Below are 13,766 nucleotides of genomic sequence, written 5' to 3'. Positions count from 1 at the left end.
TACAGTAGCATGTGCTGACCTGGCTTTAGCCAGCAAAATGTGAAACAGGTGATACCTGATTTTAAAACTACAAGTAGCCACTGTGCCTCATTTACTGAATCCTTTGGAAATCTGGTCACTGGAAACTAAAAAGGCTAAAAGGTATTTAATTTACTTTATGCTGGTTTTCTGCATTTTTAAAGCAGTAGATCTCGCTGCTTAGAGAAGTGGGAGTGCATTTCTTGGCACTTGGTGCGGGCCTTCAGTGCTGAAGATAACTAGTAGCATTATGTTAACATGCTGCTTTTACCTCTCTGTCTTGCCATCACAGTGAGCTTTACTGACCAGTTACCAGTTGCAAAATAAGTAACTCACATTTCTTCCATCAACAGCTAAATTTTGAGACCACTATCAAGAGCACAGAGAAGCCATGAAGCTGTAAAAACAGTGATTTTTTTTTTCCCCTGATCTGCTTCGTTTACCACGGTTTGTGTTCTGTAGGCTGCTGCCTTGTCAGAGTGCTGGCAACCATCACTGCTGACAGGAACAAGAACATCCAGGAGAGAGCAAATTTGCAGTGTATGACTTACCAGTTAACCCCCCTCTGGATAACAGGAAAATACTAAGCAGTTCTTCCAAGGCAGAGACAGTAGACCTAGTCTGCAATATTAAGTACCCATCCAGAGATAGGCAGATCTTTCATTATCAATTACACTTCAGTTTGTGACAACTACCCTTTTAAACTAAATAAAAAAAAACCCAAAACATGCTGATTTTTGCTTGGGTAAATTCTTGATCACAGAAACACCACCCCAGCTTCCCAGTGCGTGCAACATGTCAACTGCCGGTACTATGCCAGGTCAGGCTGTGCTTTCCAGGCCATAAAGAAAACAGTACAGCCTGTAACTTTTGTTTCCAAAATGAGCAAACAAGTTTCCACATGCTTAGATCTGACCCACTTCAAAAGCTTCTGCCCTGAAAATAACCTGTGGAGCTAAGTTGCAGTAAAAGAACAATGCTGTAGAGGAGTGGTAATGCAGAAAGATACGTTAAAACCTGGGAGAAAAACTACTTGTGTTAAAATAATTGCATTTCAAAACCAAACTGTGAATACCCTTCACAACTTCCAAAAACTACACGACTGATACTTCAAGTAGTGCATGTAACTGCTGAGAAACTGCAGTGACTTATGGAATTAATGTTATGATTTGGTACATAAAATTGTAGCTACTGTGAATGGTGCAATGCGTTGTGAGTAACTGCATATCTCCATACTTACCCTATGCCACCTCAGTGTGCTCATTAAATTTTGTAATGCCATTCAAGGGCCTGGCAGCAGATTAACTTCTTTGCATGGATCTTGTAAATTTTTCTAGTGCCAAATAATGGGTCTTTGTTAATGGAGGCAGCACAAGAGAAGGCAGAGGTGATCTGATGCCACTTCTGACATTTTAACTGCTCTGAACTATAGTGTTTCATGTAGTAATGATAATGACCAAAAAGAAGTGACCTCTGTCCAGACCTGCTGTGGAAGAGGAAACATGCACAGAGAATGCGTGTGACCTGAAGGGCTTAAAACCTACTGCTTCTCAGTATGTAGTCATAGGTATTATGACTAAATAATGACCAATTGTAACTAATAGTTTATGTAACAACATGTAAAAACAGTTCTAAAATAAACATCTGAGCTATAGTATCTTAGCAATATTAAATATGTTTGCTTTTGATAGTATTTTGATGCTATGCTAATAGCTTAATGTATGAAAGCATAATATTTTGGTGTTAGGGTAGAAACAAGAAGTTCTCTCTAACAGGTAAAGGACCAAGATTATACAATGTACAGTCAGATCAAGTCCCACTTACTATTACAAGAAGCATACCTTTCATAACACACAACGTAACACAGAAATGGCGAAAGGATAGGGAGCACAAATTCAACAGAAAATGATAAAGAAGTACTGGTGTTCTATCCAGCTAGTTAGACTCAAGAAGGATGCCATGGTTCAGATAAACATCCTCAGATAATAAACTATTTCAGAAATGAAAAGTAGAACAGCTTACTCTTTTAGGTGCATAACCGCTATTTTTCTCAAGCTGAAACAGAACACAAACACATGATAAATGAAGAAAGAGATTACTTTGTGTTTCTGAAGCATGCTTCAATGATTTCTAGTGATGCTCTGAAGTTCAAACCAGAAAACTTTGAGACCACGATGGCCTTTAGAAAGATAACAGCAAATACTTAATCGCACCACAAGTTACTTTATTACATATTACATCCATATACATGTTGTAATATGGATTTATATAATAACTTAGCAATAGTTATAGTAACTTTCATCTAAGCATTTTATTATTACATTTTCCAAGTTTTGCTTTATATCAAATCAATATATCAAGACAATAAAATGGCTTATCTTAACAGCTCACTTGAGGCCAGCTACTGAATATTCCAGAGGGAAGGAAACAGAGTGAGGTAAGCATGCCTGCAGCAAAGATAAATTCCCATTTCTGCCTGTGTACAGTAGGTACCATAAAGCAGATCCATCTTTGGTGAGGTGGCTCTTTACTGCTCAGCTTAAAACTTCACATAATCAATTGAGTTCAACAGAATTACATTGCAGAAAAATGCATGTGTTGGCTGGATCCACTAAGTGACACAGTGTTAGCCTTGCTATCCGTACAGGTGCCCTGCCCCAGAATGAGACCTTGAGCCCTGTGGTGGTATTTGGAATGTTTCTGCTCCAGGCAGGGGAGATTTAGGCACTAGGGAATGAGATTTGCACCTGGGAATGTCCCTCACTGGGGTCTGTAAATACCGGGGGCCGGATTGAGGACATGGGGGGCCGTATCCGGGCCGCGGCCCGTAGTTTGAGGACCCCTGCTATAGCTGATGGAGGGCGGGGATGCCTGCGCAGTTGCCAGCTCCCCGTGAGCGAACCCGGCTGCATCCCCCGGCGCGTTTGCGCTGCTGGCTGCGCCCGTGAAGCCCGGAGGCAGCCGGAGGACGTGCAGCCGCTCCAGGCACCGCGGGCCATGACCGGCGCGGCTCTGGCAGCTACGGGGGTGCCTGCGGGTACAGCCTCACGGCAAGGAGGCTTTGGCGGCGGCCGGGAGCCCCATTCACCGGCTTTGCTGAACGGAGCAGCTCCCCAGGACAAATTCGGACGCCGCTCGCCCCACCGGAGCGCTGCTCTTGCGAGCTGCTGGCAGCGCCGGAGCTGTTTTGAGCAGAAAGGAGCGAATGAAAAACCGTGGGGCTTTGTGCGAGGGGATGGCCGCCTCGTCGCCCGTGGAGCTCCCAGCCCGGAGTGCTCCGTCTTTCATTATCAGCCGACAGTGGGCGCGGACTGTATCGCAAGGCCCCCGGTGACACGGTGATGCGCTGGCACCGGGGTGCGATGCAGCTCCCACTAGACAGTAGGTAGGGCATCGCTGCTAAAAGGCATGACCAGAAACAGGGCGCCTGCAGCCTCCCGCGGCCGCTGCGCCCACAGAGCGGGCGCGGGGCCCCTGCCGCTCTCCGCGCCGCGGGCGGGGGCGGCCAGCGCGGGGGCGGGGCTCCGGGACCGTTCGCGAATATAACCGGGCCGAACGCCCCGAGCGGCATCCCGCGTTGGCCAGGGGCCGCTACGGATCGTGCCGGTGCCGCACACTAATTGGCCGCGGCCGCACGTCGGGGCGGGGCTAAGACTAAAGCCTGGATTGGCAGCTCGCTCTTGCTGTTATTTAGCATTGGTCGCACGAGTTGGCGGTTGGTGGGTCCGGCGGCGTTGATAGGTGGCGGCCGAGGGGCGCTAGCAGCTCCGGCGCTTGATTGGCTGCCGCGACTCGGAAAGGGGCGGGGTGACAGCAAGCGCACGGCGGTACGGGCAGCGCTGAGACGCAGCCGGAGTCGGGGCGACGGTTTCTCCGCGGCGACGATCCCCAGCTGCGCCCCATGATTCGGCCCTGCGCCGCGGCGGCTCTGCCAGCTGCCGCCACGGCGCCGGGGGCGGGGGCACGGAGGGTGAGTGGAGAGCCGTCCGCGGCGATGATGAAGAGGGTGGTGGGCAGTCCGGTGACTGCCGTCATGCAGGAAAGCTTCAGTTGCGCCATCACCAACCGCTTCTGCCACCTCCTGGACGACCAGTCGGACCCCTTAGACATCCTGCGCGCGGCCGAGCTCCGCCAGCGGCCCGACCCAGGCTCCGGCCCCGGCGGCAAGGCGGGCGGCGGCAAGAGAGAGTCCCAGAAGGAACGCAGAGAGCTCGGCCCCGCCCCGGTGCGCAGGGGCCCACCGCAGCCCGGTACGCTGGGGGACGAGGCGAGGCGGGCAGGCGGGCCCGCTGGGCCGGGGTTGTGCGGGGGAGCGGGGCGCCGGCGGCGTGGGGCCGGGGCAGGCAGCCCGAGCCGTGCGGCGCGGCGCGCTGCGGGACGCAGCAGGGCTAAGAAACCCCAGGTTAGTGCCTCTGTCGCTGCGAATGCGCACCTGAAAGTCCCCTTGCGGAGGCGGGTGACAGCGGGAGCGTTGCCCGGGTGCCCGTGCTTGGGCGCGCTCCCGACGCGGCGCTGCGGAGCCGGGCTGGCGGCTGTGTGTGGGGGGGCAGCTTCAGCGGTAGCCCGAGGGCACGTGGAGGGACGGCAGCTGCCGCGGCGGCACCTGGAGATTTCGTGCTGGTTTAGCATCCCTCTTTATGCGTTTCCGCACTTGTCATCCTGTCCATTTGCCTTCCGTGTTCGGTGCTTCCAGGCTTTTTCCTTGGTACCGGTGACTTTTTTCGGCACTTCAGCTTCTTCAGGGTTATAATGTGTCGGGGGATCTGTTGCTTAGTTTCCCTTAAGCTTGCACTGATGCCCAAAACTTTGAATAAAAACTTATTTCCTGGGTGAACTCTGTAGCAAGGTGTTCAGGAGTGGTCGAGGTCATTTGTCAGCTGCTAAGTGTTGGTGCTAAATATTGCTTGGACTAATAGGAGATTTTTGTATCAGAATGTCTGACAACAGACCACTTTGCTGGGCTATATAGCTCCTTGCATTTGGAGGCATTTTTGTGAGTCTGATTGTTACTACATAGAAGCATACAATGGTTTGAATAGGAAGGGACCTTAAAGGTAATCTAGTTCCAATCCCTGTACACTTAAGCTGCCTATAGACAAGTAGGAGGTAAAGGATGCTCTTCGCATACCTCCATGCTCCTGGCTTGTTCAAGAACTTTTTTATCAACACTTGAGACTCTGATGTTCACTGAACAGGCTCCTTCACCTTCTGTTGATAACCACAGCAAATATTCTCTAAATAAAATAAGCCTGTAACTAGCGTGAATGTTGGTCTTACAGGCAGAGGTCTCTGACAAAGTCGTGTAACAACCACAGAGGAATCTCAAAAGATGAGTTTCATACAGCTGTCCAAAGTGACACTGACAACTTGCTAAGATCACCCCCTACAAAGATGCTCATTAATTAGTGCATACTTGGCAATGAAAGATTTTCTGCTCCACAAGGTCAAATAATCACTGTGGGAGCAGTGTAACACTGTAAGTCTAAGCAATAGATTCTGTAGCACTGGGAATGAATTGAGGCGGCAACAAGCCTGATTCAAAGGCCACACCTTTTCCTAAGGCATTAAAACACATAGTTCAGTTACTGAGAATTTAACAGGAACTTTTACTACAGGATGAAAATAATATCCCAATAAGAGTTATTGTGTTAAGCTTCATTGACTGCTGCAGGAGAATGGCAATTTACAACTCAAAGAGGGTAAAACCAGAATCTTTTCAATACTTGGAAACCATCAGCCAGCTCTCAGATACTTTAGATAATGAATCCAGCACCTGAAGCTCAGTACCAGGCAGAGCAGGACATGGACCTGTTGGAGTGAGTCCAGAAGCAGACCACAAAGATGATCAGAGGCTGGAGCACCTCTCCTATGAAGACAGGCTGAGAGAGTTGGGGTTGTTCAGCCTGGAGAAGAGAAGGCTCTGGGGGGACCTTATTCCAGCCTTCCAGCACCTAAAGGGGACCAGCAAGAAAGCTGGAGTGGGACTTTCTGAAAGGGCCTGTAGTCACAGGACAAGGGGAAATGGCTTTAAACTGAAAGAGCGTAGGTTTAGGCTAGATATGAGGAAGAAATCGTTCACTGTGAGGGTGATAAGGCACTGGCACAGGTTGCCCAGAGAAGCTGTGGCTGCCCCATCCCTGGAAGTGTTCAAGGCCAGGCTGGATGGGGCTTTGGGCAACCTGGTCTATTGGAAGATGTCCACTAGAATTACACAGGTGTCCACACAGAATTACAACTGTAAGTGTAATTCTGTGGTAATACACAGTAACCTTGTGGAGTGTCTGATGATTTTCTGCTACCCTGATATTAAGAAACCCAGTTACTTGTATAGAGACATCAGGCATATGCACCTTGTTTTAATTTCCTGCTAATTTTAAATGAAGACTGCTGGTTATATTAGCCTTTGTGAAAATGAATTAATATCTGTCTTGAGAAGATTTACTTGCTCTGAAAAATGCCATGCTTTTTTCTTTAAAGAAAGTGCTATCTTGGATTTTGTGTGCACCATGTTTATGTCTTGGGCTTGTTGTGAAGTAAGGACTGTAAATGTATAGTGCTTAGGATGCTAAACCAGGGCAGAGACTGAGACTTGGTCCTGCCTGCATGCTTCTCCTTTGGATGTGCTGTCTTAGCAAGTCTGCTGTGAAGGACAAGGATCACCCTCTGACTTTGGGTAAATACAGTGGTGGCACAGCTGACAAGTATTAAGTGGCAAGTCGAGGCAAAAATCTAGTGCTTTTTTCTTGAAGGGGTTCCCCAGCTGGTTATTTGGGCTGCACAAAATTTATTTGTTATACAGGATTAAACCAGAAAAAATCTGGATACAGTAAAAGATTCAGGGGACTGTTGGCTTAACTGTTGAGAATGAGTAACAAGTTGTCGTCATTCCTGCCGCCTGCCTGCCCCGCCCCCCCCCAATTTCAGGCATAAGTCCCTCTAATTTCATTTCACCGATTAGGAATTAAACACTGTAAAGAAGCATCTAGACCCATCTGAACAGGTGAATGGGATTCTGATGTTACAGGTGAAATGACAAAATTCAGTCTGTGTTGTGCTAGTGTTATCATCACAGAACAGCCCAGGTTGGAAGGGAGGACCTCAAAGAATTGTTTGGTCCAACCTTATCTGGGAAGGGCAGCCTAGAAGAGTTCACCTAGCACCCTGTGCAGTCAAGCACCCTGTGCAGTCACATCTTGTAAACCTCCAGTGACGGGGACTCTGCCACTTTCCTGGGGAGGCTGTTCCAGTGATACTAAGATGAAACTTCTCCTTGTGCAGCTTGTACCTGTTGCCCCCTGCTGCCTTTTGTCTTCTCCATGTGGCTCCTAGTGAAGAGAGAGCCATCATCCTCTTTATAGCTGCCCTTCAAGTACTGGAATGCTGTGATGTGGCCGTCATTGAGCCTTCTCTTTTCCAGGGAGAAGAGGGCTTTGCCAGATAATCCAGTACTTTGTCCTTTAGAATCCAGCCTATTTGTTATGATTTGACACAACTGTAAGGAGGCTATTTTAATCTTTCTTTAAGAAAAAAACGAACTTGCATCTCAAACTCTACCTAACCTTACACTTTTGATCTTAATAATGCTTTTCTTTTTACCAGCTGTGTCGTTTTGTGATTTTTAGGCTGTGTGCTGGGGATTTGAGTAAAGGCTGTTTGTAGTTATTACAGGTCTTACAGTTGCACCACTTAATGTTAGCTCAGTTCATTCTTAGCACAGTGGCCAAACTGCGTTTGCCAGCGCTTTATTCAAAAGGCCCAGTTGCAGAGCTTGCATTCTTTACTGGTACAGGCAAATTAAATTTGTTGATCATGCAGTAATAAGCTCTGTTCTGTTGAAATCTCTAAACCTTTGTTGCTAATACCTCTAAAAGGTTTTCTTCTTTCATGTACTTTCGATGACTGGTAGTTCCTGAATACTATGTGTTTCAGTTTTCAGCTACAGTTTGAAGTTAATATGGCATAGAATGTTTCTGTGGTATTTTATCTTATACGGACTGCAATTTTCTTATTTTTAAGTAATCTATTCTGATATCATTCTTTCAGCTACATAGTCAAAAAGGTTTGTCCAGAGGACTGCAGCAGGCAATCCTGTGATTGAGTACTGGCAGACATGAAAACAAAATACCACAGAATAGAGTGTTAACTTTGTGTGTCCATCTTTGGTGTGTTGCATGCAGTAGCTGAAGCCTTTTTTTGTATCTTGGGATACTATGGTATTATTCTGCAAATCGTGTAGTTAGCAATACTTTGATTCACAAAATTATTTGCTTGAATTTTGGAATTAAAATCACAGGAGCACACACATGCAAAGGGGAGGAAACAAGGTTGTTTGTGCAGTCTGAAAGCTGCTGTACTCTGAAATATATCAAAATAAGTTCCTGAGAGTGTGAACTGTCTTTTACTATTTCCAGTTATGCAGCTTTATTGTAAAGGAAGATCAGTTGTCCATATAGGTATTACTGTGTTACTGAGGTGGTAATGAAGTAGTGTCTTTGTATGCAGTCATAATTAATGACAGAGATCCTTGAATTGTAGCACAGTTTCTCCACTTGCCCTCATTCCAGACCAACTGGAGCAGTATTCCTGTTTCATTTTTGTACTTGCTTCATCTCCTCTGAACTCCCATTAAATTGTTTCTTGAGGCTCAGATATTTTTATTTTAAAATGAGCTGTTAAGCTGAAAGCAGAGGAAAGAAGAATCTCCTTGAATAAGTGGAAAGACACATTTGAATTTAGGACCAGTGATTGTGCTCCTGTTAGCTTTGTTCTAACATCTACAAGGCAGTTCAAACCTGTCTGAAATGAAAAATTCTAAGCACAGTTTACATTTTTTATTCTGTGTATGTAGGTGTGTGGGAAGTCTGTGCTAAAAGAGCTGTGAGTGGGATACGTAACAAGTTTTCTGGTACAAGGCTATTTAGCCCAGTAGCAGAAGAGTTGCAGGGCAGTGACCCAAATTACATACTATAAATGAGCTATAAAATGACAGAGGAAATTCGCTATCAGTAAATGCAAAGTAATGCATGTGGGAGAACATGGATCGAGGTGGGGAGTGGTTTTGCAAGCTATACTGCAACATGAAAAAGTCTTCTAATTCAAACTACTGTAGTTTAGGAAAGAGAGCTTGTAGTTATTTGCACTGTTGAGAGTAGAACAGCAGGTCTGTTTCCACACCCTCTGGGAGAGAAGCAGTGTTGATGTTACTGAGATAGCAGTAGCAAGGCTAGTAGAAAAGGAATTGTTACGCCTTTGAAAGGATCTCATCTTCCAACATACTGAAGTGTGTCTGCTCTTTTGGTCATCTCAAAGATGTTAAAACTAGAAAAAGCACACTAGAGTGACATGCATGATGAAACTTAGGGAACGATTTATATATTGAGAGAATTCTAAGGTTTCTGTCTGAGAGGTGTCTGAGGTTACAAAAGCAGTGTGTATAGAACTGCTGGTGAGACTTGGAGAGGGCAAAGAATATTTTTTCTTACAGAAGTAAAGGGATATGATTTCAGCCAGGCTTTGTGAAATAAGGAGAAAGAATGCTTTTTCTACAGAGACTAATTGAGCTGCAGCCCTTCTTGCTGTAGGGTGACGGTGGTACATCAAAGCATATGTCTATTCAGGCAGAAGTCTGGGTAAAGTCATTGCAGCCCATCTGCAGATCTGTCCTTCATATATCAGTGCTTGTAGTATTAGCTTCAGAAAACCTGTAAGGGTAGATTACCGGGTAAAAAGTATTTTGTTGTGGCTTTTTTCTTTCTTTAAATACGTGTTATAAGGCATACAAGTCTTTCATATGGCTACTGTGGTTGCTTTAATGTTCATCCTAACTGAATCAAAACTATACTCGGTTTGCCTTAGCTCTGCTTCTCTGTGTGGCACTTGGGCAAAACAGAAATAACTCTTTTGGTACTTTGTCTCGGGCTGCATTTGTGGAAATTGAGTACTGATGGAATCGTCTCACTGGGTTTGAGCGTCACCTGTTTTGGTGGGATGAGTTGGTCTCAGGCTTGTGAGAATTCCTAGAACACTATGATGCTGTATTGTCAGCTGGATTTTAGGGCAGAATACAAGGTTTCAGTGCTCCTCGCAGCAGTAGTCTCCCTCAGCCTGTGAATTGCATGCTAGCTGCAACTTTCACCTGCCATGCCCCATGTAAGGGAATGGAGGAAATGGAGCAAGATTTCTGCTCTAGCTTGTAGTCACTGATAGCAAGTTGCAAGCTGGGCTTCTTATGGTGTTTGTCTGAAGTCAAGGTTTGCTGTACAAAAAACTTTTTTCCCTTAAAAATAAAAATCTAAAAAGTGAGAGCATGCTGTCTCAGGGGCCAGTGAAAAGCCCACAAAACCTAGAAGACATCTCTTCCCAAGCTGAAGTCCTGCATGGCTGAGGACAGATGGTAAACATGAAGAAACTTGGAAAGAACTAGACAATAACACTGCAAAGGCAGGTGCATTTTGCTGTGTTGTTTTGAATCTGTCTGCTAAAACATAGAAATCCAGTGTCTGGGAAACCAGGCAATGCAGGTCATAAATACAATTTCTGCTTTCTGTGTTGTGAGGTCTGTGATACACGTATGTTAAAATCACTTTTCTAGTATAAACAAAGCCTAATAGTAAAGTATTATTGTGGGGAAAGTGAAAACTACTTAATCATACAGAGCTAACACACTATAGAGTTTTAACAATGGCTTGTAAAACTGGACTTTTTTTCATCAGCAATGTTGAGTTCTACTAACTGGTAATTCTAGTATTTATAGATGTCTTTCTAATAAAGGCTCAGCTGCTGCTTCTGGTTAAAAAAAAAAAAAAAAAAGAAAAAAAATCTGGGCCTGTTGCAACAGTTTCAGCATCAGATTTCTTTTTTGATACCTCAGCTTAGAAAGTAAAGTGATGGGCACCTCAACCAACAGACTGGGCTGCTGCAGACACCTTCCATCCAGGGAAGTACTGGTGAGGTGGGGAGGAGTGCACAACATCTTCAAGCTGAACACAGATTACAAATATAACTGTAAGACACAGCAAAAACACCTTAAAGAAAGATTAAACTTGGTAACTAGGAAAGAGCAATCTTCAGTTTTCAGCATGAGGTTTCGAAGACCTCAAGTACATGATCCACAAGACTCCAGAGCTTTTTTTGTGGTTTTGAAAACCTGCATACCAGTCTATGTGTGCAGACAAAATTGGAGTGTACTTGGAGAAGTAGTTGATGAACAAAGTGTAGTCCAGTTCTTTTTAAGTGACAGCTATTATGGCAGCGCTACACAAGACTGCTTGTGTTTTGTTGGTTTTGTTTATTTTTTTTCCCAAAGGGTAGGTGACCTTTCAGCTCCTTAAATAAAAATGAATCTGCATTGGGACAGACATATGGCAGACAATTAAAATTGGATAGCTTATGCTATTGCTGCTGCCCAGCTCCAGCTTAGTTTGCCCTTATATGCGGAGCTGAAAGTTGTGCTGGTATTTGAACTGATTCACAAGCAGGTTACAAGTTTCTGCCTGAGGGTAGCTCAGTTTACTAGAGAGGTGTAGTTGCTGCACACCATTTTAATCTGCTGGTGCATGTCTGTTAGCCCAGTTAAAAATGTTGTTATACAGGTAATAAGTCCCACAAATAGTCTTTCTAGTATTTAAAATCCATCTGCAGTAATTACAGCCACTCATTAGAATCAAAGTGCAATAGCTTTGTGCTGAAATCGGAGTAGAGCTAACTGCTTTGTTTAGCGCAGTGCTAGTGACATGTAATACACTGGCATATCTGGCAAGAAGACTTGTTCTGGAGTACTGTTAAGTGGTACTGGGTAACAGAACCAGAGACATCTTTTTAAAGTGACTTTTGCATCTTCATTATTTTGGCATTGCATTGCTAGTTTTAAGGAGCTCTTTGAAGGTGAAATTGAGGTTAGTACTAAGTATCTAGGGAAGGTGGTCTCTGATTACTGTGTCCTTGGCAAGTTAATCTGTTTGAAAGAACTGATGTTTCTGATAGCCAGTGAGAAGCTCAAAAATAAATAAAAATGCACACTTGTATGGCAGTTTTGCATTCAGATCCAAACAAAATAAGTAAAAATGAGGTCAGAAATGAGTCGTCACTTTTTCCACAGCAAGATTCCAATTTGGAATTAACACTTGTATAGTTGGTGGTGTAGTTAAGATGTACATGCTGTTGGGAAACATGTCTGCTTTTATGTGCAATTCTGTATTTATGATTTTGCTTTTCAATAAAGCATCCTCATTCGGAAAGCTTACTCAGAAACCAATTTCAAAACCTGTCCTTTATCCAGAGATTACATCATAATTTTTGGAATTCAAATATGCTTGTTGCTCTAAGGATTGAGCAACTCCAAACCTTGAGAAGAGAGAATTAATGGAAAATATTATGTCAGGTGGTTTGTAGTTTAAAGAAAAGCAAAGCTAGGGTTGCTTCTGCAGCACAGATAAAACTATCTTCTGTGTACAGCTACAACTGTCCTTCCTGCATAACAGAAAGCTTTATTTACCACTCTTCTACCTTATTCACAGAGTGGGTAGTTCTTTGAAATTTTCTTTTTAAAGGTGACGTTACAGACTTCATGCTTGCCACCTGAGCTTTGATCAGAGATCTTCTTACATGGGTATTTCTGTGAAGCTATGAATTAATTTGTGTCTTAATATTGTAACATAGAATAGGCTTTTTTCTCTTTATGTGTTAGCAACAGAGGCACAGTAGCCAGGACTGTCACTCCACTAACCTGAGCTCAGTAACTTGCTCAGCGTTGCACAGGTGCTTCTTGTGGAAAGAAGAGCTCAGTTTTGTTGGGAAGAGAGCAGTGTTTCTGTAGTCCCTTGCTTGCTTGACTTAAACGAACACCTTTTTGGGCTAATAGTATAAGAATAGGGGCCTAGAAAACAAAAGGCTTGCTTGACTCTAAAGAACTTTATCCTAAATAGAGCACAGAATCTGGGAAAATGGGGAAGGAAGCACATAATGAACTTTAATCTTATGCTACATGTATATGGGTTGAATGGGTAACATCAATTCATTGTCTCTTATAACATACAGTTTCTCTGCATACACCCTGCCCTGCCTGGTGCTCCTTAACCCCAACAATGGCTGAACAAAACCCCAAAATGCTTATGTATGTTTTATCTTGGAATATGTTGATGCTCTAGAATCAGTTAATGCTGTTGGAGCCTTTGTACTTACTGCCTGAATTTCTGCCACTTAAACACCAACTTGTAGTGTTGGTGAGTGGTCCCCTCCTCCGCAGAAGAGTGATAAAGGAGGTGACTCTCTTCTGGCTGTTGGGTACCATAGCTGTGAGCTTGAAGCAGAGGTGTAGGCTCAGACTTCTAAATTCAGCTCATCTGGCAGGAGGTGTTCCATGATCAACAACTAACACCTGTCTGTAATGGTCCTCATCTTTCCCCCACCTTCATTGCTCTTGCAGCCATCTTGCAATTCATGTCTTCCATTGAAGCTTCTCTGCCTCGTCCTGTAGTACGCTAGCAAGATCTTTGAGAGAAACAGGTTTTGTTCTCCACTTCTGTGCCTTAATGTGAGCAAAATAAGATTTTTTTCCTTAGCTTGTCTCTTCTGAAATGCCTGAGCTGTCAACACTCGTATTTTTGCCTGAGGCAGGTTCATCAATACAGAAGGGAAAGTAAGTAGATGTCTTTAAAACAGAGCGTCTGGCAACATTAACTGTAAGTACTTTTAAATTTTGGTGGATGTGTGATTGGAAAGGGTAAAGCAGAAGACCATAAGGTGTAATC

The 13,766-nt window shown here is 44.5% G+C and overlaps 1 protein-coding gene across 4 annotated transcripts in view; it reads left to right on the top strand.

Annotated features, from left to right (window-relative positions):
* Nucleotides 1–3,821: 3,821 nt before the first annotated feature.
* The window catches only part of HABP4 (hyaluronan binding protein 4), a 30,032-nt gene continuing 20,087 nt past the window's right edge, over nt 3,822–13,766 (top strand). For 2 of the 4 annotated variants that reach the window (XM_037372911.1, XM_037372909.1), the window contains exon 1: nt 3,822–4,268. In XM_037372911.1, the coding sequence (XP_037228808.1) occupies nt 3,920–4,268 (349 nt within the window). In that variant the 5' untranslated portion in view covers nt 3,822–3,919. The remainder of the gene's footprint in view (nt 4,269–13,766) is intronic. The other 2 variants (XM_037372910.1, XM_037372908.1) reach the window with 1 other exon arrangement.

Source organism: Falco rusticolus, chromosome Z (assembly GCF_015220075.1).
Source record: "Falco rusticolus isolate bFalRus1 chromosome Z, bFalRus1.pri, whole genome shotgun sequence".
In the NCBI taxonomy this organism is placed as follows: Eukaryota; Metazoa; Chordata; class Aves; order Falconiformes; family Falconidae; genus Falco; species Falco rusticolus.
This window is presented reverse-complemented; position numbering and strand designations above follow the sequence as displayed.